Below are 25,100 nucleotides of genomic sequence, written 5' to 3' on the forward strand. Positions count from 1 at the left end.
GCTAAGATGATTTCGGTGGTCCTAAAATGATGAATGAGCTGCACGTAAGGAGACGTAATTGATAATTCTCCCGAATATCCTGGTAAATACACTTTGACTTAAGTAACAATAGGGGCCACCAAACGACGTATAATAACTTTTGACTCAAAAACCAGTATTTTTTAGCATGAAAGCTAGCGATTTGCATTTGTATGATTAAAACCCTGCTAAATATGTTAAACATTGCTATCACTATGAGATTATATGTGTTTACTTGAAAATAGGAATAACTTTTCGGTCATCAAAACAAAACTTTATTTTTCTCGGATTGGTGCGGATGTTACTTACGACATAACGAAAATATACTACCATTCTGTCAAAACTACTATGCTGACTCAAACGGTATAGTAGTTTTGATAGAAAAATTAGTCAAATTAAATGAATTTCGTTTCTGCACAAATCTATTGGTGGGAGTATTTAATTTAAACCATCAATATAGTATTTTTGCCAATGGATTTTGTTTCTGTGTATGAATTATGGTTCTTTGGAAGCGGACCTTACAAATAATGAGTTGTTAAGAACCATTACCATTCAAAATTCTTGTTTTCTCCATATATTTTCGGGAGGAGGACTATATTAGAACCTTTTAACTTATGGTTTGAGAACATTAATGGTTATGGTTATGGTAGTCAGTAAGGTCCATGAATAGTTTTGTAACATCGATCAACTTTATGTGGAATATATCGCGAATTGGTTGCCTGTAAATTACTGATTACCAATTCACGATATATTCCACGTAAAGTTGAGCGATAATACAAAACCATTAATGGACCTTACTGACTATCATAACCTTAACCACTAATGTTCTCAAACCATAAGTAAAAACGTTCTAATATAGTTCTCTTTTCGAAAATGTATGGATTGTTTTCTCCATACATTTTCGAAAAGAGAACTATATTAGAACGTTTTTACTTTGAATTTTGAATGGTAATGGTTCTTAACAACCCATTATTTGTGAGGTCCGCTTTCAAAAAACAATAATACATAAGGTTAAAACTTTATCACACAAACGTTCATGTAAAGTTCCATAATCATTTCAGTTAAAGTTTAGGGGGGATTATGAACAATTTATAATTATTGTCGGTAAGGTCAAGTTATGGTTCGCGTTTATGCGGGTTTCCCGTGCTTTTCTTACGGGAAAAGTAAAGTTACGCTTTTATTCATTCGACCTTAGAGCAACCGTACCAGTCGTTGCCATTTGCGGAACTATTTTACTTACGCACAGCGTTTCCATTTTGGCTTAATCACTCCTCTCCACACCGGTCGTTGCTATCAGAGTCTAACTTAAATTATGAAAGGTAACTTAAATTATCCGTTTTCCACATCGGCAAAACAAACTTTTGACGTTTATTCAAAATAGCAACCGTCTGATGCGTTGCTACCAGGTTGCTAAATTTATGAACTCACTACTTCCCAAGGTGTGGATTGCTATTTCCCCCACCTGAATAGCAACCCCCAGTACGCAAGTAGCGTTATAGTAGAGGTTGGTAAATGTGCCTTATTTACTCATTGGTACAGGGTATAACCATAGAGGTAACTCTAAGACCACTGGGTCCCGAAGAAAATCATTATTATTTTTGGCTCACTCAGTACCAGAACAACGGTCCCAAGCAGTCCCAAGCTATTTCACTCACCCCTGCATGTTCTGCATGAATCCACACACCCCTGATGTTATCTGTCAAACTTTCATAGCGAATCAAAACAAACATAGTGTAGTACTAGAATTTCAACTAGAATAGGGTACGTTAATCGTTGTCTTGGGACCAATAGGCTACTAAAGTGGTGAGCCAATTTAAAATCGTTAGTTTCGTATTGATTGTTGGTATAACTAGTTTGGAGTAAATTGTTTACATTTGCAAAATTTCATAACAATCGGTTCAGTGGTTATTGAGATGTCATCGAAACAAGAAGAAAATCGCCGGAGAATTTTGCACGCCGTCATGGAAAATCCGACTGTGACCATGAGATGGATCGGAAGACAACTGGGAATCACCCATACAACTGTGTCTCGGGTGGTAAAATCGTTTAAGGAATCCCAGACGACCGAGCGGCGGGTTGGAAGTGGAAGAAAATCGAAGACAGCTGACACTGTGAAGGCCCGGAAGGTGTTGGATTATTTCAAGCGTAATCCGAACCTTTCGTTTCGCGACGCGGCTCTGAAGGCAAAGTGTTCCGCCTGGTTCGTTCAGCAAACCATGAAACGAGCTGGGCTTCGTGTATTCAAGGTCTGGAGGGCACCGAACCGGCGTGATCAACAAAATACGGCGGCCAAATCCCGCGCAAGGAAGCTGTATCGAGAGTGGTTAACGAAACCGATGTGTGTGGTTATGGATGATGAAACCTACATCAAGGCAGACGCAAAGCAGATACCGGGGCTGGAGTTCTACGTTGCCAAATCACGGTTTGATGTTTCGGAAGACATAAGGAAGAAGAAAGTGGACAAATTCGCCAAACTTGCTCTGGCAGGCCATATGGCAATGCGGTAAACTGAGTAAACCGTACATCACAATGGGTACCATCAACAGCGAAATTTACCGCACCGAGTGCCTCCAGAAGCGTCTGTTGCCCTTCCTGCGGTCCCACGGAGGCGAGACATTATTTTGGCTGGACCTGGCATCATGCCATTACGCGCGATCGACGTTGGATTGGTACAGAGACAATAACGTTGTTTTTGTACCAAAAACCGCCAACCCCCCCAAATTCACCAGAGATTCGTCCGGTGGAAAGGTTTAGGGCCATAATGAAGGCCAAAGTTTGAAAATCGTCCAAGGTGTTTAAGACCGAGCTGGAGTTGAAGAAAGAATGGATGAAAGTGACCAAAAAGATCGGCTCCACCATTACACAAAATGTAATGAGGGGTCTTAAGGGAAAGGTGCGGACTTTCAGCGATGGAAAGGAAATTGAATAAAGTAATTATGCCGAAACACAATCCATATGTATTAGTTCATTCCCTGACAGTTTCATGAAAATCCGACTTAAAATAAATTTTTGGCGAACACTTTTGTCTGGTGCATTTTTTTCGAGTACAGGCCTTAATTCAAATGGTTTTTAAAATGCCTTTGCAAGCCAGAGACATAACCTTGTATATTTTCACGGCAGGAGAAACAAACTATAGCACAAGATGCCTGCAAATAAAATCATACCGTTAGTTTCAAATACTTACAAAAGATTTCAATCAAACGTGCATCCTCCTGTTGAAGATGCTCCAGAACTTTTTCCATTTTTACTAAAGTTTAAACGCTGTCCAGACTGGAGAGTTATAACATGTTATAACGGTTGTCAAATAATTGCAACACAGAAACCACCATCAAGATAGCGCTATAACATGTTATAACTCTGTAGTCTGAACGTACTATTAGCCTCCAGTTTAGCACACGTCCGACGTATAGTCACCGACAAACCGACATGAAACTAAAACTTAACTCTTGATCGAGAATCCATAACGGCGGATTCAAATGTGCAGCGATCCCATCTGTCAAAACCATAGGAATTTGTTATCTAGATAAAAATAATTTTCTCGGAATAGATTAGACACGAACCAGCGTCGTCGGATAGGGGAAACTTTCCCCAACCCAAATATGGTATTAATTTGCGTAGGCGAGTCTTGAGTCACGAGAAAAAGGCTTTCCGAAGTTTTGTTCGCAATAACTGATGTGCTCTATTTTGTTGTTTGTCGTGATTTGCTCGATTGGTGCCGCTATTTGACAGCTCAATTGGTTCCCGAGATTCTATCCGCCAGACTATGAATATAGCGACTATAGTCCGACGAGCACACGCGAGAAAAAAATGGCTGCCTAATTTTAGGCTCAGCTTAGAGAACCGAGTTTTCGGTTAAAATTTCCGTCGCAAAGTTGAGCGCAAGTGGAACGTTTGACGTTTAAGCGTTTAACGTTTAACACGTTTTAGCGAATATTCGGTTAAGTTTACCGAGTTTCTCGGTTTTCACGTAGCGAATTCGTAAATGTCGATACATTACCGTACTTTTCGGTTCAGTCTTCGTTTCTATCTGTCAAATTTATACCATTTTACCGAAATTCGGGTCTGATTCGATAAATACGCCTGAAAAAATGTGTTTAAATCATTTATTCGGTTTCTCGTTGGTAACCGAAGAGGTTCGGTAGAAAATTAAACTGAGTTCGGTATTATTTTCTAAGTGTGATATCTATAGTTCCCATGTTTCCAAATTTTGAATGACTAAACCATTTGGATGAATTTCTGCACAAGAACGTGTGTATTACCAACACCCGACCAACCATTTCGTTAATTTTCTTTAATTTTCTATACATCGATCTTCAAAGCCATTCATAAGAAAAATCGATAGCGATCGTCACCATTTCATGAATAATTGTAAAGATGCTAAAAGTCTAATCGTGAATCATTTATAAAGATCTTTGTCAAAATATTGCTACCAATCGTTACCAATGTTAAAATATCGATTGTGTTGCCAGATCAAAATATCGATTTCTGTTGTAAAATCAAAATATCGATACTCAACTGCTGATTTCGAAATTAAAAGAAATTTAGTATGGCACCTTTAAAGAATACTATCTTCTCGACTATCTTATGACCGATGAAGAAATAATCCTAAATGTAAGTATCGATCAATAAAGATTTTTAAATGTGCACATCGAAATCATAGAAAATTTAAAGTAAAGAATTGTCGTATTAATTCTTTATTTCTGTATAAAGAACTTTGAAGAAGTTTCACGAACGGTTGGTCGGGGCAATCAATTCGAAACTAACGATTTTAAATTGACTCACTACTTGACTAGCCTATTGGTCCCAAGCAAATCGATTAACGTATCCCATTCTATAGTATAGTATAAATTCCAGTACTACACTATGTTTGTTTTGATTCGCTATGAAAGTTTGACCGATAAAATGAGGGGTTCGTGGATTTTCCAATGTTTCGAGGGGTGCATCGATTAGCTTGGGACCGAAGATAGTACCAGAGCTGAGTCAAAAAGTTGAGCACGTTTCTTCGGTACCTTAAAAGTGCACGTTTCCGTCAAATTGTTTTGATGTCTTGGGAGCACTTATTGCTTGCATCATAAGGAAGAAGTGCACCGAAGACACCAAGACGATTAGACGTAAACTTGCTGTTTTATTACACTTTTTAATATAAGTGAAAACGCACTTATTAGTCCGATTTGGTGTGAAATGCGCAATATTTTTATTTGATTTTTTTTACGGATTTATAACCACTTTTCCCCAAAATGGGTGGAATTGTACACATTAATGAGCCTTTCAAGTTACCGTGCATACAAACCACTGGGCAGGTCTGTATAACAGTTTCCCATCTGAAAAATTGAAAGCTGTCAAAATTCAAAACACAAAGAATCCTTCAAGAAAAACACAAAGCAACCCCTTATTTGCGAAAGAAAGAGAGAGAGACAGAAAGTTGAGCGAGAGAAAGACGAAACTCGTCTCCTTCTCAAAGAGCTGAAAAGCCATCATCTGGTTCGCATCGATCATCACGAAATTTTAGCATTACATTTTTTTTCGGTCCTCGGTGCAGAGTGAAAACGAAAAATTTCCAGTGGACATTGTGGCAATTGATTTGGAAAAGTTAAAATTTTGGAAGTGCAAGCGCTGCTCCGCCGCCAAGAAGCATTCAAAATACCCCGTTTTCGCCAGAGGTAGGTAAATGGCTATTGCGTTGCTTTTTTTTCGCTCAGGATGTAGGAGACGAAAATTTCGATGGGGACGAGTCATCGATCGTACATTTTTGATTTCGATAGGTATGTGGCTTCTACTATTCGAGTTTGACCACTACTATACCTCGTGAAAGAGTGATCGTGGGATGGCCTTCAGCCAAAGTCACTTCGCATTTATGTCGTAGCTTCCCGGCGTTTCGATTCCATTGCTAAGGTCAGGGTGTTGTAAGAAGATAAATTTGATTATGTAATCTTGTTATCCTGAAAAATGCGGAATGGAATATGTTCTACTTGGGATAATTCAGGGAAAGTGACAACATAGACGAGTAGAAATAGATTCCGATGGCAAGGAATCGTGCAAATGAGTCAGGGGTGGTATTTTGGGAAGGGATTGTAAAATTGCTGGCGCCGTTGGAATTCACTTTCATCACTCTTGAATGAAGATTTTTTTTTTTTTTTTTTTTTTTTCTTTATTAATGAATGAAGATGACATCAGCTGATTCCTCGCGGGATCCTAATTTAAGAACTATGTACTGCTCTTTGATTTACTTTTTGGCTCGCAAGACAGTTGCAGACAGCTTGTCAATCGCGTTTCATGTAGTTTGCTTTAGTTACTTTACTTGCTTTTCTTTCCAGGTATGAGCGATAGGAAAATCAAGAAAGACGAAACTAACAAGGAAATCATCAGTATGAGTGAAGCTGCTGGATATCTGGACCGCTTTGTCGGCGATGTCAGTAAGAAATCTGCCACCAAACAGATCCTTATCGGTGCTGGAAGTGGATGGTAATTTGTATATTTGTGTACTTAAATTCTGGATTCAAATAAAACACGTTCTTTTAGGGCAACCGGATATATCACAATGAAGGTCGGGAAAATGGCAGCGATTGCCGTCGGTGGCGGAATCATTTTGCTGCAAATTGCCAACCAGCAGGGCTATGTTCAAATCGATTGGAATAAAATTCACAAAAAGGTAGACAAGGTGACCGACAAAGTCGAGGAAGCCGTCACCGGTCAGGGACCGAGTTGGGCTGACAAGGTAAGAAAACACTTCTTTATCTACTCTTAACATTCATGCACCAATAATTTCCCACACAAATCACGATCGGAGCTTTTCACCTGCATTCCTGCAAGTCAAATTAACTGCACTTCAGAAAAAATTCATCTCCAGCGAATGAAAACATTCCTCCCACTTCCAGGTAATCAAGATCGCCAAAGATAATACCTATCTGGCCACAGGTTTCTTCGGTGGATTCCTGATTGGTATGGCTTCTTCCTAATTTTCCACGACATTTGCACACACCTACACAAACCGAATCTGCAGGCCAGCCAATTCAAGTCACTACTCGGCTGCTGCTGCTTCTATCAGAGGCAGAAGAGTAGCGAATATCAAATCTTCAAAACAAAAAAAAAAGCGACTAGAAATGTTTATAGACTGAACAGGATTCTTGAAAAGTTTGATTAACAGAATCAAAATTTCAACAGAAGCAAATTACAGAGATCTACGAGGGAGAAAAGATAGGGAAACACATTTTCTCATCTCTGAATTACCGAATGCGAGAGTGTCGCTATGCAATGCAAAATAGTTCTTAGAGAGGTACGATTAATTTCAGTTGAAATTATGTCCAATTCCTTATTTTCAATAAATCTTCTTATCGGTGATAAGACAAATCTTCATTTTCACATTTCTTTCATTTCCCCTAATGACAGCCAGACTTTCTTCTGAAATGCAGATAGCGGCACTGTAGCGTTTTCATTTTAAGGCTGTTTTTAAACATTTGTTTAGTTTTATTTTCTTCAATTTCTTAAAATTTAACTTCATTTGAAATTCGTTTTCCAGATGAGCAGTTGACAATCGTTTAGGGATCGGCTCTATTGATGTTTTGTTGTTGCGATAAACCTTTTCAACTATAGTTATAACCGTTTCAAAAAAGATGGTGTGCACTTTTTTCGTGTACAAAAGTCTGTAAAACGATTCCAGCGACCTGAGCGACAGATTTAGCGTATTCATGGCCAATGAGAATAACTCAAGCTGAACATTGCATTAAGTCCTAAGTAATATTGATCGATTCTCTTTCGTTAATAACTTGAGCACAGAACCATTTCCTGTTGTGTTTGTCGTGTTACATGCTAGATAAAAGCTTCTTTTATCGATCTGTGTGCTGAAAATACCTGGGAATGTCTTAACATGGCCGTGGAGATACAAAGAGAAAGTCGACGAAGAGAATCTGTCAATGTTACTTAAGACCTAATGCAATGTTCAGCTTGAACTCAGAACGAGAGTCACTTCTACTCAGTTGTATGAGAAATTGATGCTTCTTATACCCCGGACAGACTGTGGCTTATATCATGTAATATAGACTGGCTTGCAATGAGCACTCATACATCTAGATTTCACTGGAAATCTTTTCACTGGAGCAGTCTTGTAAGCGGTCACGGTAGCCGACACATTTTCTGTGATAATTGACTGCCCTTGCCTCCGACACTTGCAAAACAAGCTATCATAGTACACTACCAAACTAAAATGTCGTATGACAGGCTCTGTCATACGACACTGTCGCCGAAGACCGTCACGAATGTATGTATTTTAGTTTTTCTCATAATAAGAGCTGCTGATGGTGTGCTTGTGTGAATTCTGAAAATACTATTTCTGATCAGAAATGGTTTGATTTACACCAAATTGAGGAATTACAACGAAATCGCACATGTCATATGATAGCTATTTTGATAATTTTCTTTTAGCTCGAATGTTATTCTACCGCTCGTGTTGTGTGAGAGAGACGACGGTAGAGCATGAGTGTTCGAATACAAACAGACTGTCGCGCACGACAACGAAGCGAGTGTAGTAAAAAACGTCAACTGTTTCAACCCCTGCACTGGAGTGCTCATTGCAAGACAGCCTATATTACATGATATTAGCCATAGTCTGTACGGGGTATTAGACAATCATAATTCATGTCGCTTTTCAATAGGTCCTATCTACATTAATCGACCCTTTTCATGGACTTTCTCTTTGACATGCAAATACAGTTCGTGCTATTTTCGCCACATAATTTGCCAAAAGAAGCTATTAAGGGGACTAGAAAATCATCACTAATGATACCAATTTCAGTGAAAAATTCGACTGATTTTTAACCAGGTTCCATATACAGTCAAGTAGCCAGTCACCGTCGCTTCTCCATTCACCCTGTTTTTTAAGTAAGTTCTATAACTTTTGCGAAATAGTGTGAAATACTACATTTACAGTCGAAATTCACTGGTTGGACCTTTAATACCTGGGCTGCTTTTTAATTGGCCCTCCGCATGACCCAATTTAAAATCAACTACTGTATGTCAAAATGTCATGTCAAATTTCACAATCAAACAAAAATTCTTCCAGGGGGTGAGCATATGCGTTTAGGACTGCAAAGGGGAATCAACAAGTAAATCAAACAAGTCGATGCCAATTTGACCTGGGCCCAGGATAAAGCTTAAGTAAGCAGCGGCCCATGATGGAAAGCTTTCGCGTTGGGCCTTTGCACCACTGAAGGTGCTCAGGATGCTTAAGTAAGGTATCGTTGCAAAATATCTATTTGTTAGCTGAGTCTTGGTAATTTTCTTTAACTGAGTCCCAGCGAAATAAAATGCAGAACTAATCGGTTGTTGCAATCTGGGCAATACAAATTGAGTGTGTGAAGTATCTGCCCAATTTAGAAATAATTTGGTAGTTCTTCCTGGTGTGATCCAACCGCATATAATGCGTGATTTGGCAACGTTTCTCGTTAGACATGAGCTACTTTAATGTTTGAATCTATTGGCGTCTCTCTTCTTGCAAGATTTTTAATTCGCTTGCCCCGCTAGATCTTCGAACATTGTTACTTTGGCGTCTCTCCCCTTTGAGGCGAGATTTCTCATCTGTATGCTCAGATCGGACCTTGTCTGTCCAATGTGGGTGACCCTTTACTCCTGTGGGCAAACATGGCGGGCTATTCGTTATCCTTTCATCCCATTGGAAAATCAATTGTCAGTCTGTGCGTGCCGTTAACGCGACTCGGGTTGGCACTCGTTAGAGAGCTTTTTCAAATTCTTTCAGTTTCTCGTCTGTTTCGTCTTATTTTGCTTCCAACTCGACTTGCAAACAGGAATATTTGATTTAGAGATAGGGTAAGGTGGGGTTACATGGGTCAGCTAGTGTATTTAATAATGCATTTGTTTATCAATATCAACAGGTTTGCTACATACCCATGTTGCCCCACCTTACCCTATCTCTAAATCAAATAATCCTGTTTGCAAGTCGTGTTGGAAGCTTTCTTAGAAGATTGTCCAGAATAAGATAAATTTATCCACATGTCCAACCAGTTATCGACTTCAAACCTAAAATAAAAGTGCATATCGTATGACTAAAAGCCGTCATCGTTAATCAGTTCGTACGCTTTTCTCTGTTGGGTTATGTAACAATTTGTAGGTTTTGGAGACAGACGATCTACGATGCAGGAAAGAGTTTTGGTGTGGTTAGTTGTGCGCACGCTGAGTAAATAGAAACAAGATTGATGACGATTCTGAAGATATCTTGCAAAACGATGATGCGCGATGCACGACGATGCGAGAAATAAATGTAGATTTTTCGTAGATTTATTTGCTAGTGCGAATTTTTCTAGCATCTAGAATTGAGCTGTGTTCCATTTGGAAAATTTTCACTTAAATTTGACACTTCTAAAATAAACTAAGATATTCCAAAATCCCTCTGTTGTTGATCGACCGATTTTCGAGAAAGTGCTGGAACAGCAGATTTATTTGAAAATGGAACACAGTCTTAGATGTGACATCTCCCTCGAGTTAGACGGCTTTCATCTTAGCTCCAGCTCCATAGTGGACAGACGTCGCACATCCAGGCCTCCTAAGCAGGGGTTAAGTCATTCTGCCACCTTGTGTCTGTGCTTACTGTGTTTCATGTGTGTTTTTGAGTGCCGGAAAGTGTTTCTGGGTGTTTCATCCTGATGACCGAGCTGTCAAAACTTCAACCGGAAAAATATACTTTCTGGCAACCATATACTCAACCATAACATAACGCTGAAAATGACAGACTCCTTTGCTGTTATTTGTTTAATGAAAAAGCAAAACCGACGGGAAGGTTATTTGGAGCCAATACGACCGCAACTCGGAGTGAGACAGGCCCTGTTGCTGCAGGAGGAAGACGAATGGGCACGTGCCACCCAGGAACAAGGACCAAGCAATGGGTGCAATTTGCAATTAATTGGTGGGGCCGTGATCGGGCTGCTGCTGGTGAGAACCTACGATTTACAATGAGAAACTGTTCCGTTGCGTTTGTCTTGGTTTTCTTGCGAGACATTTACCTTTTTTAGGATCTGTTTCTCCTGATGCTGCTGCTTTCGTGGATCCCAACCGGTTTCGGATTTCCTTTTCTTTGGATTTCAATCCAGATCCAGAATGTTTTTCTTTCCCAGCAGTATAGTACGATGGTTTTTTGGTTTTTTTCTTTCTCAACAACAAAATAACAATCGAATGTAAACAGTATTTGCAGTGGTACCAGAATTGATTAAAAAAATCCTTATCATGCGACTTAATGGTGTTTGTGGGTGTTTTAAGTGTGTCGAAGTGTGTTTTTGTGAGTGTTAACACAATGTGGCAGAATGACTTACCCTAAGTCTTAGTCGAGGAGATAGAGAAAATATTTTGTTTTGCAATCGTGAGGTGCCTGCACGCTGAGTAGATAGAAGAAGATTTTGCAAGGGTAATCAACTCTGCACACTGTGCCGAAACACAGCATGACACACTGTTCGGAACGTTAGGGCACTCGTTGACAAGTAGGTCACAACAAATATAATATAAAACGGCATTGTTTACTCCAATGTAAAGCCCAATAAGTTCGTGCCATGCCCCATTTCGAAAAGTACTGTAAGTATTTTCTGCATCATGAATCCATTCAAACTAAAAAAAACTCAGTTCATCTCATCCGATTCACAGCAAAAATCCCTGCGGCTCGTCCAGAGTCCAGAACAGCTTCAATTTTTCCTCGACACCATAGTTTCACAGAGGTAACTTTGATAGTTTGGTGGTTTGGCGATAGAGTATTGTCGATATGGCAGTCAAGACGGCCGTAACGGGTTACCTCCAACGAGAGTTGGTCAAATGCCTAGAAGATCTAGTTGTCCAATACGACGGTTTAGTTCAGAATGCGGTCGGCGAAATCGTTGAGGATTTGATGCAACAGGCTAAACTGTACCGGCTGCAGAGCAAATTATGAAAAAAGTTTGTTTGTGGTTGTTGAGCAGACTTTCGGAAGAGTTTCTGTGAGTAGGTTCTACCTCTATGGTTCTACCAACAATCAATACGAAACTAACGATTTTAAATTGGCTCACTACTTGACTAGCCTGTTGGTCCCAAGCAAACGATTAACGTATCCCATTCTAGCAGAAATTCTAGTACTACGCAATGTTTGTTTTGATTCGCTATGAAAGTTTGACAGATAAAATGAGGGGTTATTAGTTTTTCCTATGTTTCGAGGGGTGAAACGATTAGCTTGGGACCGAAGAGAGTACCAGAGCTGAGCCAAAAAGTTGAGCACGTTATTTCGGGACCTTGTAGTCTTAGAGTTACCTCTATGGTTCTACCAACAATCAATACGAAACTATCGATTTTAAATTGGCTCACTACTTGACTAGCCTATTGGTCCCAAGCAAATCGATTAACGGACCCCATTCTTGTCAAAATTCTAGTACTACACAATGTTTGTTTTGATTCGCTATGAAAGTTTGACAGATAAAATGAGGGGTTATTGGATTTTCCTATGTTTCGAGGGGTGAATCGACTAGCTTGGGACCGAAGATAGTACCAGAGCTGAGCCAAAAAGTAGAGCTCGTTTGTTCGGGACCTACTAGTCTTAGAGTTACCTCTATGGTTCTACTCTTTGTTCCAAACAGCCCTTGAAAAAAAAAATAATAAATCGATAAGAGTTGAGCTACATTTACAAGCTTGTTATGCAGAATAACTTATAAATGTACTTCGGCTTAACGTCCTTCAGCCTAACGTACTTTGTCTCAATGACCCAACACCGAATAAATAATAAAGAAAGAAAGCTTATCGTAGGGGTTTTCGACCATATTCGAATTTCGGGTTTTCCGAGGATCTTCCGGTATCTGTAATATTTCTCATCGTCCTTTGAGTTTTTCCTCGGATATTCTTTCTTGTCATTCACCTCTATTCTATGAATCGTGTTATTCTCTATCACTAGTGTGATGACGTTAAGTTTGTCTCCTCACTAGTGATAGAGAGTCACACGACTCACAGAATAGGGGTGACTGGTCGTTGTCATGAGAAATCCACAGGACTGGGAAGGGATATCCATAGAGTTTTGAAGAAAAAAAAGTCACAGTACGGCTGGGAGATGCTGATATGTATTAACCCCAAATATTCCATCAGGTCTGGGCTGATCAACGATTGTCTATGCGCAGTAAGGCCTGTACTCGAAAAAAATGCACCAGACAAAAGTGCTCGCCAAAAATTTATTTTAAGTCGGATTTTCTGGAAACTTTCAGGGAATGAACTAATACATATGAATTGTGTTTCGGCATAATTACTTTATTCAATTTCCTTTCCATCGCTGAAAGCCCGCACCTTTCCCTTAAGACCCCTCATTACATTTTGTGCAATGGTGGAGCCGACCTTTTTGGTCACTTTCATCCATTCTTTCTTCAACTCCAGCTCGTTCTTAAACACCTTGGACGATTTTCGAACTTTGGCCTTCATTATGGCCCAAAATCTTTCCACCGGACGAATCTCTGGTGAATTTGGGGGGTTGGCGGTTTTTGGTACAAAAAACAACGTTATTGTCTCTGTACCAATCCAACGTCGATCGCGCGTAATGGCATGATGCCAGGTCCGGCCAAAAGAATGTCTTGCCTCCGTGGGACCGCAGGAAGGGCAACAGACGCTTATGGAGGCACTCGGTGCGGTAAATTTCGCTGTTGATGGTACCCATTGAGATGTACGGTTTACTCAGTTTACCGCATTGGCATATGACCTGCCAGAGCAAGTATTTTTTGGCGAATTTGTCCACTTTCTTCTTTCTTATGTCTTCCGGAACATCAAACCGTGATTTGGCAACGTAGAACTCCAGCCCCGGTATCTGCTTTGCGTCTGCCTTGATGTAGGTTTCGTCATCCATAACCACACACATCGGTTTCGTTAACCACTCTCGATACAGCTTCCTTGCGCGGGATTTGGCCGCCGTATTTTGTTGATCACGCCGGTTCGGTGCCTTCCAGACCTTGAATACACGAAGCCCAGCTCGTTTCATGGTTTGCTGAACGAACCAGGCGGAACACTTTGCCTTCAGAGCCGCGTCGCGAAACGAAAGGTTCGGATTACGCTTGAAATAATCCAACACCTTCCGGGCCTTCACAGGGTCAGCTGTCTTCGATTTTCTTCCACTTCCAGCCCGCCGCTCGGCCGTCTGGGACTCCTTAAAGAGACACAGTTGTATGGGTGATTCCCAGTTGTCTTCCGATCCATCTTATGGTCGCAGTCGGATTTTCCATGAGGGCGCGCAAAATTCTCCGGCGATTTTCTTCTTGTTTCGATGACATCTCAATAACCACTGAACCGATTGTTATGAAATTTTGCACATGTAAACAATTCACTCCAAACTAGTTATACCCAGATTTTCATCAATTTTTACCCACGGATAAAAAAGTTATACACGGATAAAAATGGTGCATTTTTTTCGAGTACAAGCCTTAGTATAGGATTCATTGGAACGGATTAATAAAGTCAGTCTGTTCCGCGATTTGGCAAGGGGGGGGGGGGGGAGGATGCTGTCAAATACGAACAATCGTCGCCTACCTCACATAACTGGTTCCAAACGTAAACAAGCCATAAGAAACCTACACACTTAATCTAGCTCGGTAAAATCTCCAACAGCCGATTACCTCGGCATTTACTTTTGCTGATATCTCTGCAAAATATCTGTTTGTTAGCTGATATTTCTGCAAATAGTTATTTGTTAGCTGAGTCTCGGTAATTGTTTTACTGAATATCAGCAAAATAAATTGCAGAACTACTCGGCTGTTGGAATCTCGGCGAAAAAAATTAAGTGTGTACAGGGTTTGTTTACATTTGGAACCAATTTCATACAAGAATGATCAGTAGCCTAATTTTACAGCACGTCCCACCCCAGCTATTTGGACGATCCGGTCATTTTGCAGATGCATCTCTGTCATCATCCTTCTATTGAACTTGTTCATCATAAGAGGCCCCGTCGGTGATTGGTGGCCTAACAATCGGTCAACTGGAAGGCCATGCTGAATTTCGAAAATTTTACTCGCGGCAGAGTGAGTTTCGGTACGCTCAGTGGTGTCCGTTTGACGACTCTAAGCAATTTTATGTTTAGCAAAGCTCATTGTGCAAAACAGATTTCCGTAATTCCAAATGCGGCTCATCAAGAGATTACGGGCTATCTTCTTGCATGGATGGCTTTGGGATCACAAACGTCATTTCAATTTCAGGGATGCCAAACTAAGAGCCCATGCATTAATTATGTCACGCTAAATCGTGCAAAAAATTACCCCCTCCCACCCCCTATCGTGACGTTTTTTCTATACCTAATGCATTGCTTGTCACAAAATCTTAGACCCCACCTCCCCCCTTAGAGCGTGACATAATATATGCATCAACCCTAATGGGATATTTTATTGACACACTTCGACCTACTTCGGCACATTGTGCATACCCTGGCCTAGCGTTTGGCAAAGCTAAATACTTTGAAACAGATGTATATGTGCAGAGTTGAATACCCCTTGAGATTTTGAAGATTTCCTGCCAATAGATGGACCACGGTGCGAGTAGATGCGAAAATGAAAGATTTCAAGTAGATATATTCGCTAGCATGAGATTTTTTGAGCAGCGGTTGAGATTTATGTGACGCTCTCCTCGATCTTAAGTACTTACGAGAGATGAATCAGCCTAAAGGGTGTCCACGATGAAATTGCCACACTATGAAATTGCTCTAACTTTTTAACCGTTGGGTAGAATTTAATGAAACTTTGGGTGGATTTAGTTCATAGTGCATTATTTACATCCTGTAAGTTTTAAAGTCCTGTGATCAAAACTCGCGGAAATGGAGTCGAAAGAACAGCTCGTGCGTGATAAAATCTTGGGCATTCATCACGAGAACAAGGATCTCTCGCATCGTTCCATCGCTAAAACGTTGGGAATCGCGAATTCCACGGTGTCGCGAGTGATTAAGCGGTTCGAGGAACGGTTGACCACCGATCGGAAGCCCAGAAGTGAAGGAAAAAGTATTCCGTACAACACCAAAAATCACAACCGCGTAGTTGGGGCCTTCAACCGAAATCCGAACGCCTCCGTTAGGGATGTGGCTAAGAAGCTGCACCTAAGCCGAAGTTTTGTCCAGAAGGCCAAAACTAAGGCTGGGCTTCGAACGTTCAAGGTACATAAGGCCCCTAATCGCGACGAGAAGCAGAACAAGTCCGCCAAAACCCGTGCCAGGAAGTTGTACCTCAACATGCTGACGAAAGTTGAATGCTGCATCATGGACGACGAAACATATGTGAAGGCCGACTTCAAACAGATCCCCGGCAACCTGTTTTTCACGGCCAAGGATAAGTTCAGCGTTCCGGAGCATGTCCGCACTCAGAAGATGTCCAAATTTGCGAAGAAATTCCTGGTTTGGCAAGCCATCTGCACGTGCGGGAAGCGGAGTGCACCTTTCGTGACCCAGGACACGATGAACGGACAGGTGTACATAAAAGAGTGCCTCCAGAAGCGGCTGCTTCCTCTCCTGAAGGCCCACAACGTCCCAACAATCTTCTGGCCGGATTTGGCCTCATGCCACTACTCCAAGGACGTGCTGAAGTGGTATGCGGACAATAAGGTCAATTTCGTGCCGAAAATGTTCAACCCTCCCAACACTCCGGAGCTCCGCCCCATCGAGAAGTACTGGGCGATTATGAAGCAGCACCTTCTTAAACGACCTAAGGTAGTGAAGACAGTCGAGGAACTGAAGAAAGTATGGGTTTACATGCAAAAAACGGTTGATTCACAGGTTGTGCAGAATCTTATGGCCGGGGTTAAGGCCAAGGTGCGGGCATTTACGTATGGACTGTAAATAAAATACGAGTAAAATGGTAAAATGAAGTTTAATAGTTATTTCTCAATCCCTGAAAATTTGATGGCAATCGGATGAAAAGTCGAATTTTGCGAATCAATTTTTGTGTGTGGCAATTTCATCGTGGACACCCTTTACGGCTGAGTCTCTTAAATAAAGAAAACCAACTTATGGCCTGACGGAGACTGTTTTCGGATGTGTCGCATTTTGAAGAAATGTGTTCAGGATTGCTTATTTCAAATTCGCAACCACTTATCCATTGGATCTATTGACCATCCGCCCATCCGTTATCTACAACCTACATCTTTTCTTGCTTTTATTATCTGGCTTCATTATTTCTCCGCGCACCACTGGTTAGACTTCTTGGATTATTTTCTGCAATCTCTTGTGCTGCCAAAATGATATGAAATTCAACATCTAAAATAAAACACCTATCTTCTTTACAGGCCGAACGCTTTGTAGACCGCAAGATGAACCAAGCCGAGGATGTTCTGAAGAAAAAGACTAAGAAGGCCCACAAGTGGTACACCAACTTGATTGGGGACGATACCGGTTGCAAGATCAACGATCTTCATATATTCGTGTGTGCCTTTGCGGCAGGCGTTGCACTTGGCATCGGAACTGCCTAAACCTTCCACCAACAACAGGCTGAGAACCAGAGCCTCCGGCGCAGCCCTGTAATCCCATACCAACCTCCCGAAAACGAACAACACATTACGAAGCAAATAAACGCTACTTTTCGTCCGAGCGCGTTGCGAAAAGCAGATGGTTATTAGGCGGAATGGAAGCATGCTAACCAAAGTCATCTCTAATCATTATAGTCGGTTATAGCGAAAGGAAATTGAATTTTGCAATGAGACTTTGTATCTTTTGCTTCATTTACTAATATGTCACCCCTAAAAAGAAACTGTGATTAGGATATTGGATGAGTTTCCTTTCCTTCATTTGTCAATCTCATTTTCTGTTACGTAAGAATCTTGTGAAACTAGTTTCCGATCCAATTAGTAGCTATTTTTTTAATAAGTTAAATGTATAATCACTTGGGAGATGACCAATGCGCACATGTCACATTATATAGATCAATAATAGCATTGAAGATTTCATATTTTACCATCAACTGCAATTTTACCCTACCGAATCCGCATCCAGGTGTACTTAAAATTTATGCAAATCAATCACAGCATGCAAATTTAACAATATTAGACCGAAAGACTCACTATACTGTGCCGCCAGTCATCACATGTAAAACCGTATAGGTATTCTTACGGCAGGAATGCTCGAGTTTAGTTCCATCATTATCGTATACTTTTAAGCGCAATTCTGTGTTTTTCGTCTCGTATAAGCATCTTATTTGTAAAAGAGTTAAATGAAGAAATGGAGCATATAATAAACGGATTTATTGAACAAACAATGAAAAAAAGTTGTTTTCGATTTCACTCATCACACCTCAATTTCCAGCCAAATAGCCACCCTCCAAGGGCATACAATGCCCATTGATGTAGACCGACTTGTCGCTCAGTAGATACACAATCGGTTCGACTACCTCGTTGACTTCGCCGAAACGACCTGAGGGGATTTTCGCAATCAGTGGACCGGCTTTGACCGGATCGCTCCAATTTTCACGTCCCATCCGAGTGAGAATAACCGTAGGATTGACACTGTTGACACGGATTTTCCTCGGTCCCAGCTCGAGCGCCAAACTCTTGGTCATGGAATCCAGCGCAGCTTTGGTCATTGAATAGACGCAGTGACCTTGAAACGACTTCAATCCCGCCAACGAGGACACATTGACGATGCTAGATCCGGGACCCATCTTGGGGATCAAAATTTGACACACGTTGAACGCTGCCTTGATGTTGATGTTGAACGTACTGAAAGTAAGGAGCAGTTCTAGGATTTAAACTTCTCATCGCGTAGGTCGTCTTATTTCGGCGTACTCATCAAAGTCCTTCTCAGTAAGCTCATCATAGGACTTGATGATGGCAATTCCAGCGTTATTTACAAGCCCATCTACTCTATCGATCTTCTCCAGGGCAGTTCTGGTAGCAACCCAATCACTCAAGTCCACCTGCACGATCTCGATGGACGGACATTCCTTTTTCAGCGCCGCCAGTGGACCGGGCGATCGCGATACTGCTATCACCTTTGCACCTATCTTGTCCAGAGTTTTGCACAGTTCATTGCCGATTCCTGTTGGTCAATCGTTATTGTGTATGAGTAAATACCTACGTAAAAGTATGAATCAATTATATTCACCTTGTCCTGCTCCGGTAACCACGATTTTTTTGTCTTTAATACACAGCTCCATTTTGTAGTGATATATTCAGCAAAGTAGCGAAATGAATGAATTTTGATTGCAATGTTCTCAGCTTGCAATAATAATCTTATCAAGCCGGTTATAAACAAATCCAATGTACACATATAAACTACTCATATGTTTCACTGTTTGAATCTTCTCGGCCTGGTTTGAATGTATTGTCATGTGGTTAGCACTACGGAATGCAGAAGTGGCGTATATGCTCATTTTATTTATATTCCATTCATTGCAATACACTAGACTGATGCAAAATTTGAAATTTTCGCTCCACAGTGCTCAAACGGTTTCAAATCAGGTCCCGATTAGCATCCCAAAATTTAAACTCATTTGGTAAGAAATTGACTTGACACAAACCATTCGCCCGTACCTGGAGAGAAATTGATCCAGACTACATTATTAGAACCTGCCGTGCATTCCGGAAGCGTGTGGAGGCCGTAATTGCAGCAAGTGGAAACTCGATCGATTATTAACATAGTTTAAGGCTCTGAGAAACATCCCTCTTTTGAATAAATAAAAACAAAAGTCGAAAACGAAATTTTTGAGAATTTTTTTAATTTTGACATTGCTCAATGGTGCAAACATTATCACGCATACGGTAGTTCAACAATCTCTACATTTGGCAACGAGATCCCGGATCGCGGATGGATGGTTTGGAAAAATCAGGCAAGACTACTGCTCAATGTCCAATGTTGTATGGTTCCGTTGGCCATTTTGATGTGCAGCATCCACTGTTCTGCATCTGTGGAGATCTTCGATTGGCCAAACGAAATGAAAACCGGTCCGGTTTGTACCGGACTAAATGAAACCCATCTGGACCGGGCGAAATCGGACACGTCTGGATGTTCAGCCAATTAGCGGTGTTATCTGTCGGGTATTTTCCGACTCTACGATCCATATTGAGAGCTCTTCGATTAGAACCTGTACGGATCGAACTAAACAACAAATTTGGGAGAATTCACATAACAGAATAATTGAAAACACTTACCTTCAATCAATGTTGCAAATTTTCGCATCAATGAAAACTCAGTACCAGTATTTGAGAGATACAACTCACTATGTTAATTTCCTACCAGGCTCTCACTACGAATAGTACAGAGGCAATAACAGAAATATTCCGACTCAGCTCAGCGGGAGAACAGACAAATGCTGAGAATGTGTTCATCCAACCAGACTCTCTCTCTCTCAGTCATTGAGCTTAGTCGTTCTGATTCACCATGAATCTAACTCGAGCTCTGAGTCAGAGTGTGCTGATAGAGACAAATTGAGTCAGCTTGAGTCTACCTGTTCGCTGAAGCAGTTGTGCCTTTGTAAGTTGTTTTATCTTCAACTTTGTTTGTACGCGTGTGATGATGGCAAAACGTAAGCCGCTAAAAGAGCCAGTGTTGAGCGTAGTGAAGGAAGTACCGACGGAGGGAGGATCAGTTTTTCGGTGCAATGCTGATCCCGACGCCAAGTGCACTTATGAGCAAAAAAAAATTCTTAGCGGGAATTTCAAGCGACACATGGTGTCCCACCACGCTGTGGTGGCAAAAAGTTTGGGGTTTTGCCAAAGTGAAGATGCTGGAGAAGGGCCATCTACGAAGAAATCCCGTGCGAGTGGTAAATTATTGGTTGACACCAACAAAACCAACGTCATTCTAGGAACGTTGCAGCTTGTGACAAGCCATAGCTTGCCACAAAGATTCCCGGACTGGAACGGTGCCAAAACTCTGCTTAAACCACTATATCAGGCAGCCGGGGTACCCTTTACAAGAGTGTTTATTTCAAGCCTGATTGAGAAAGGGGCAAAGGAAATACAACAGCTCATTAGTAAGCGTCCAAAGGGGTGACTGTTGAACCTGAAAATAGATTCAGCGTCACGTCGGGGTCTCCACATTTTTGCAATAAACGCACAGATCATGGATGAGAATGAGAATATTGAAATCATTCATTTGGGTAAGTACCGAGAACAATTATTTTTAAAACTGAAAAAGAAATTTAAAACAATCTATTGCGATTTGCATTACAAAAAACGTAACATATGTGGGGAAAGAGTGATTTTTCGTTACTTATTATTTGTTTGTTTTTGTAAACAAAAACGTCAATCACCGATTTCTCGTGAATGATAGCTCAATCTCTCGAATAAACTATACCATATGATAGAGATATCATTCCTTTACCTGATCGTGTTATTAGTTTTCTAGGCTGAACTTTTATTTGCGAGAAATCGGGGATTGAAGTGTTTGTTTAAAAAATCAATTACGCCCAAATCTCAAATCACTCCGGATTTGTTGGATTAAAACAGAAAGTGCCCATCTTTCCCTCACTGCCCTCAAGATGCCTCGTTAGCGCAAAACCGTCCATTTGTTGCAAACTATTTCGCCTCCCCGCAGAAAAATTTAGGTGAACATTGCTCAATGGGTGAAGACAGCAAAATCTGCATCAGTAAGAATAACAACAATAAGCTTCCCCAATAAAACTGAACGCGGACTGCGGCAGGCAGAGAAAAAAAAACTCTCTTTCCCTCTCTTTGTCGTGTCTCCGTATCCGTACATAATAACCAGTACAATCTTGCTCAACCATTGTCTCAGTCAATCAGTGATTCAAGCCACCTGAAACTCGAGCGGCACTCACTCAGTAACCGAGTTTCCTCGGTATCGGCTTGGATTTGTGCATTTCATAGAATGAACGGATAAAGGCGTAAACGTAAAGGGCACTCTTTCGCTCTTCTCTTGAAGCGGTAGGTGACTGATGAACAGAGACAGTTTTGGTTCGTAGTTCTCTCCCGTGGAGATTATTGTCGGTTTCAAATCGCGGCTTCGCTCATCAATCAGCAACATTGCCTTCAATCAGCATGAACAAAAAATCACTTTAACTGTAGGCGAACGACTAGTCAAGGCAAACGCAAACAATGAATTGCCAGCAACAACTGCAGCACTGACCGAAGTGCTGTTATAATTTTCATCCAAAAATAAGTTAAAAGTACTCAACCACAGACAAACAGACATAACACTCGCAAGTAGTTCAACGAACAAGCATTTAACGGTCAATTTAAACGTATCATGGTTGGTAGTACCACCACCTGTGGCGCGCATAGTCAATTCCCTTGCGTTTGACGTTTACACACTACCGCCATCTGTTCGGCGTACTACTACCACAGACAAACAGACATAACACATTGCATATTTCTCACTATAAACCATCGTCGCTAAAACATTACCGGCATCTGTTGAGTAAACTGTGGTGGGTACTACACTGAACAGATGGCGGTAGTGTGTAAACGTCAAACGCAAGGGAATTGACTATGCGCGCCACAGGTGCTGGTACTACCAACTACGATACTTTTAAGTTGTCCGTTAAATGCTTGTTCTATGAACAACTTGCTAGTGTTATGTCTGTTTGTCTGTGCTACTACTACCCACCACAGTGTACTCAACAGATGGCGGTGATGTTTTAAAGTGAGAAATATTCAATGTGTTATGTCTGTTTGTCTGTGACTCAACTATTCATCATGCTGTGAGATCATGCCAATTGAGTTATTTTGACTAAAATTTGAGTTTATTTTCACTTCAATTCGTACCCTAATAAAAAATAACCATAAACGAACGATAACCCAAATCATTGAACTATTCCACAAATGGTTTGGATGATACCCAGAACACGTCGTTAAGCACATTAACCATACAATTTTTATTAGGGTAGTGCGATTGCTTTGAATGAAACATCTTGAAAACTATTTTAGGAGGTTTCTTTAGAATTATTGATGGTGTACTTTTAACAAGCATCCATAAAACAAACATTATAGGAACAATGAAAATCATTACAAATAATTAAATAATATTTTTTGCATTGAATTTCATCAGAAAAATAACTCAAATTTGAGTTCATCTGATATTACTCATTAATTGAGTAAATTTCAACCAGAACTTGTTTGAGATTTACTCATCGGTGGACCTCAAGTGGTAGAACCAACAATCAATACGAAATTAACGATTTTAAATTGGCTCACTACTTGACTAGCCTGTTGGTCCCAAGCAAATCGATTGACGCACCCCATTCTAGTCGAAAATCCAGTACTACACTATGTTTGTTTTGATTCGCTATGAAAGTTTGACAGATAAAATGAGGGGCTAGTGGATTTTCCTGTTTCGAGGGGTGAATCGATTAGCTTGGGACCGAATATAGTACCAGAGCTGAGCCAAAAAGTTGAGCTCGTTTCTTCGGGACCTTCAAGTCTCAGAGTTACCTCTATGCTATAACCAATTTAGCTATAACCAATATAAAATCGTTAGTTTCGTATTGATTGTTGCTATAACGGTTTTACTTAATTTCGGGTTGTATAAACTCAAGCTTTGGGTAAGTTTCATTTTCTGTGTAAGCAATTCGCCCCTCGGCGCTTCGCACCATCATCATCATCATCATCATCAGAAACGAACGCGCAAAAGGTAAACAAAAGCGTCGAATGTCAAGCGCTTTGAAAAGACCAACAAAAATATTTTAGGCTCACGCCAAACGAATCACACTTCATTCTGTAGAATTTATCGAAAAATAATCGCGATATTGCTTTTTAAATTCGTCAGAAAGTAACGCAGAAGCTAAAATGCAAGTGAACGGCTTGGTACGACTGCTCAACTCCTCGCGGCTATGCATCAGCTCCAGGTAAGAAAGGAAACCCCCCCTCCCACAATAGCTTTCTGGCCCTAGGTTATGTGCCGACTGTAAACCTTCATTTTCATTTCAAGAACTTCCCTACCGTCATATCAGCTGACTCCTGGGCTCAAAACCTCGGCAAGTCTGTCGGGCCTGGCAGCTTCCGGTTCGAAGCTTCCCGAGAAGCCGAAGCGTCCAGTCAATGCTTACATAAGATTCGCACAGAGCATTCGCTCAACCCTCCATGCCAAGAATCCCAAAGCGTCGCCGACGGACATTTCCAAACTGGCTGCCGCCCAGTGGCAGGTGCTGGACGCGGTCTCCAAATCGAAACTAGAGGATGAGTTTAAGAAAGAGCAAGCCGTCTGGTTGCAGCAGAATGCCAAATATCTGAGCCAGTTGACCGACCAGCAGAAGGTCGAAATCCGTCAGGCACGGGTGGAGAAGACTGAGGAGAAAGCAAAACGAGAGTACCGGAAGAAGGTGAAGGAACTTGGGAAACCGAAACGACCTTCGAATGGGTTCTTTCTGTTTTGCGCCGACATCAAGCCAAAGAATCTAAACAAGGAGGAAAACAAATCACAGATTAAGTTGATGGCGCAAAAGTGGGCCCAGCTGAGCGAAGCCGAAAAGGCCCCGTATACAACCCGTGCGGCGGAGGCGCTGGTGAAATATCACGCGGACATGAAGCAGTGGGAGGAAAAGATGATCGCTCAGGATCACTTGGATGTTATCCGACGAAAGCACATCATCCTGCCGACGAAGAAGGAGAGCAAGCCCCGAAAGCAATAGGAACTCGGGTGTCCCTATCCAGAAGCAGTACCATCAACAACACCGAAATCGGCAGTAGTTGTCGATAATTCAACCCCGTTACAACCACCACCTGCAGCGAGGAGGGTTGATCGGAATTCCGTTGCGAAAGCACCGATCACGAAACCACTGGATAGGGATACGGGCGAAGCGGCTAGAGACGAAACAGTAGGGGGCAGTACACCTGATAGTAGTAAAGGTAGCGGTAGCAGTAACGTTAAGACGAGCGTGGATCCGAGTGGAGGAGATGATAAGCAGCAGCAAAAGGGTATTGTTCATAAGCTGAAATCGATGTTCAAATTTTGACACTGGAACCGACGGAAGGATAGAGTTTTGCTTTTACTAGTGTTATGGTTGTATTTCTGATGGAGGTGTTTCTTGTCCGAGTTGCATTTCTAATATATATTTTTTCCGTGAGCTATCCTTCCGATGACGGGTTGAAGTCTAATGGTTCAGTTTCGAGTTTGCATTCGAGTTTTACCCTTGCGTAGTGTTTAAGTTTTGTCAATGCCATACCATCTACTA

At 41.2% G+C, this 25,100-nt stretch overlaps 3 protein-coding genes across 4 annotated transcripts; 2 read left to right on the forward strand and 1 right to left on the reverse strand.

The window, feature by feature from the left end:
• Positions 1-5,525: 5,525 nt before the first annotated feature.
• LOC135711109 (FUN14 domain-containing protein 2) lies at positions 5,526-17,709 on the forward strand. Of its 2 annotated transcripts, none has more exons than XM_065233859.1 (4): positions 5,526-5,678; positions 6,333-6,480; positions 6,538-6,733; positions 6,894-7,371. In XM_065233859.1, exons 2-4 carry the CDS (start codon positions 6,335-6,337, stop codon positions 6,972-6,974), a joined length of 423 nt encoding a protein of 140 aa, XP_065089931.1. In that variant the 5' UTR covers positions 5,526-5,678; positions 6,333-6,334; the 3' UTR covers positions 6,975-7,371. The 2 variants fall into 2 exon arrangements, with proteins under 2 accessions (XP_065089931.1, XP_065089924.1); XM_065233852.1 differs by lacking the exon at positions 6,894-7,371 and adding an exon at positions 17,266-17,709 and having other exon boundaries at positions 5,536-5,678.
• Positions 17,710-17,884: 175 nt separating this feature from the next.
• LOC135711098 (L-xylulose reductase) lies at positions 17,885-19,193 on the reverse strand. The gene is made up of 3 exons (XM_065233841.1): positions 19,076-19,193; positions 18,757-19,009; positions 17,885-18,690 (listed from the first exon to the last, which is right to left on the reverse strand). Exons 1-3 carry the CDS (start codon positions 19,125-19,127, stop codon positions 18,267-18,269), a joined length of 729 nt encoding a protein of 242 aa, XP_065089913.1. The 5' UTR covers positions 19,128-19,193; the 3' UTR covers positions 17,885-18,266.
• Positions 19,194-23,598: 4,405 nt separating this feature from the next.
• TFAM (mitochondrial transcription factor A) lies at positions 23,599-25,100 on the forward strand. The gene is made up of 2 exons (XM_065233504.1): positions 23,599-23,774; positions 23,858-25,100. Exons 1-2 carry the CDS (start codon positions 23,716-23,718, stop codon positions 24,555-24,557), a joined length of 759 nt encoding a protein of 252 aa, XP_065089576.1. The 5' UTR covers positions 23,599-23,715; the 3' UTR covers positions 24,558-25,100.

The sequence above is a fragment of the Ochlerotatus camptorhynchus genome, unplaced genomic scaffold, assembly GCF_037179485.1.
Source record: "Ochlerotatus camptorhynchus isolate MF236.1 unplaced genomic scaffold, CSIRO-AGI_Acam_v1.1 ptg000037l, whole genome shotgun sequence".
Classification (NCBI taxonomy): domain Eukaryota; kingdom Metazoa; phylum Arthropoda; class Insecta; order Diptera; family Culicidae; genus Ochlerotatus; species Ochlerotatus camptorhynchus.

What these genes read in the sequence shown, in the direction of transcription:
- LOC135711109 (XM_065233852.1), top strand. Translation starts at nt 6,335, where the DNA reads ATGAGCGATAGGAAAATCAAGAAAGACGAAACTAACAAGGAAATCATC. An exon ending in ATCGGTGCTGGAAGTGGATG is followed by an intron (nt 6,481 to 6,537) that starts GTAATTTGTATA and finishes ACGTTCTTTTAG; the next exon opens with GGCAACCGGATATATCACAA. An exon ending in GACCGAGTTGGGCTGACAAG is followed by an intron (nt 6,734 to 17,265) that starts GTAAGAAAACAC and finishes TCTTCTTTACAG; the next exon opens with GCCGAACGCTTTGTAGACCG.
- LOC135711098 (XM_065233841.1), bottom strand. Translation starts at nt 19,127, where the DNA reads ATGGAGCTGTGTATTAAAGACAAAAAAATCGTGGTTACCGGAGCAGGA. An exon ending in GGTTACCGGAGCAGGACAAG is followed by an intron (nt 19,010 to 19,075) that starts GTGAATATAATT and finishes ATTGACCAACAG; the next exon opens with GAATCGGCAATGAACTGTGC. An exon ending in ACTGAGAAGGACTTTGATGA is followed by an intron (nt 18,691 to 18,756) that starts GTACGCCGAAAT and finishes CCTTACTTTCAG; the next exon opens with TACGTTCAACATCAACATCA.
- TFAM (XM_065233504.1), top strand. Translation starts at nt 23,716, where the DNA reads ATGCAAGTGAACGGCTTGGTACGACTGCTCAACTCCTCGCGGCTATGC. An exon ending in CGGCTATGCATCAGCTCCAG is followed by an intron (nt 23,775 to 23,857) that starts GTAAGAAAGGAA and finishes TTTCATTTCAAG; the next exon opens with AACTTCCCTACCGTCATATC.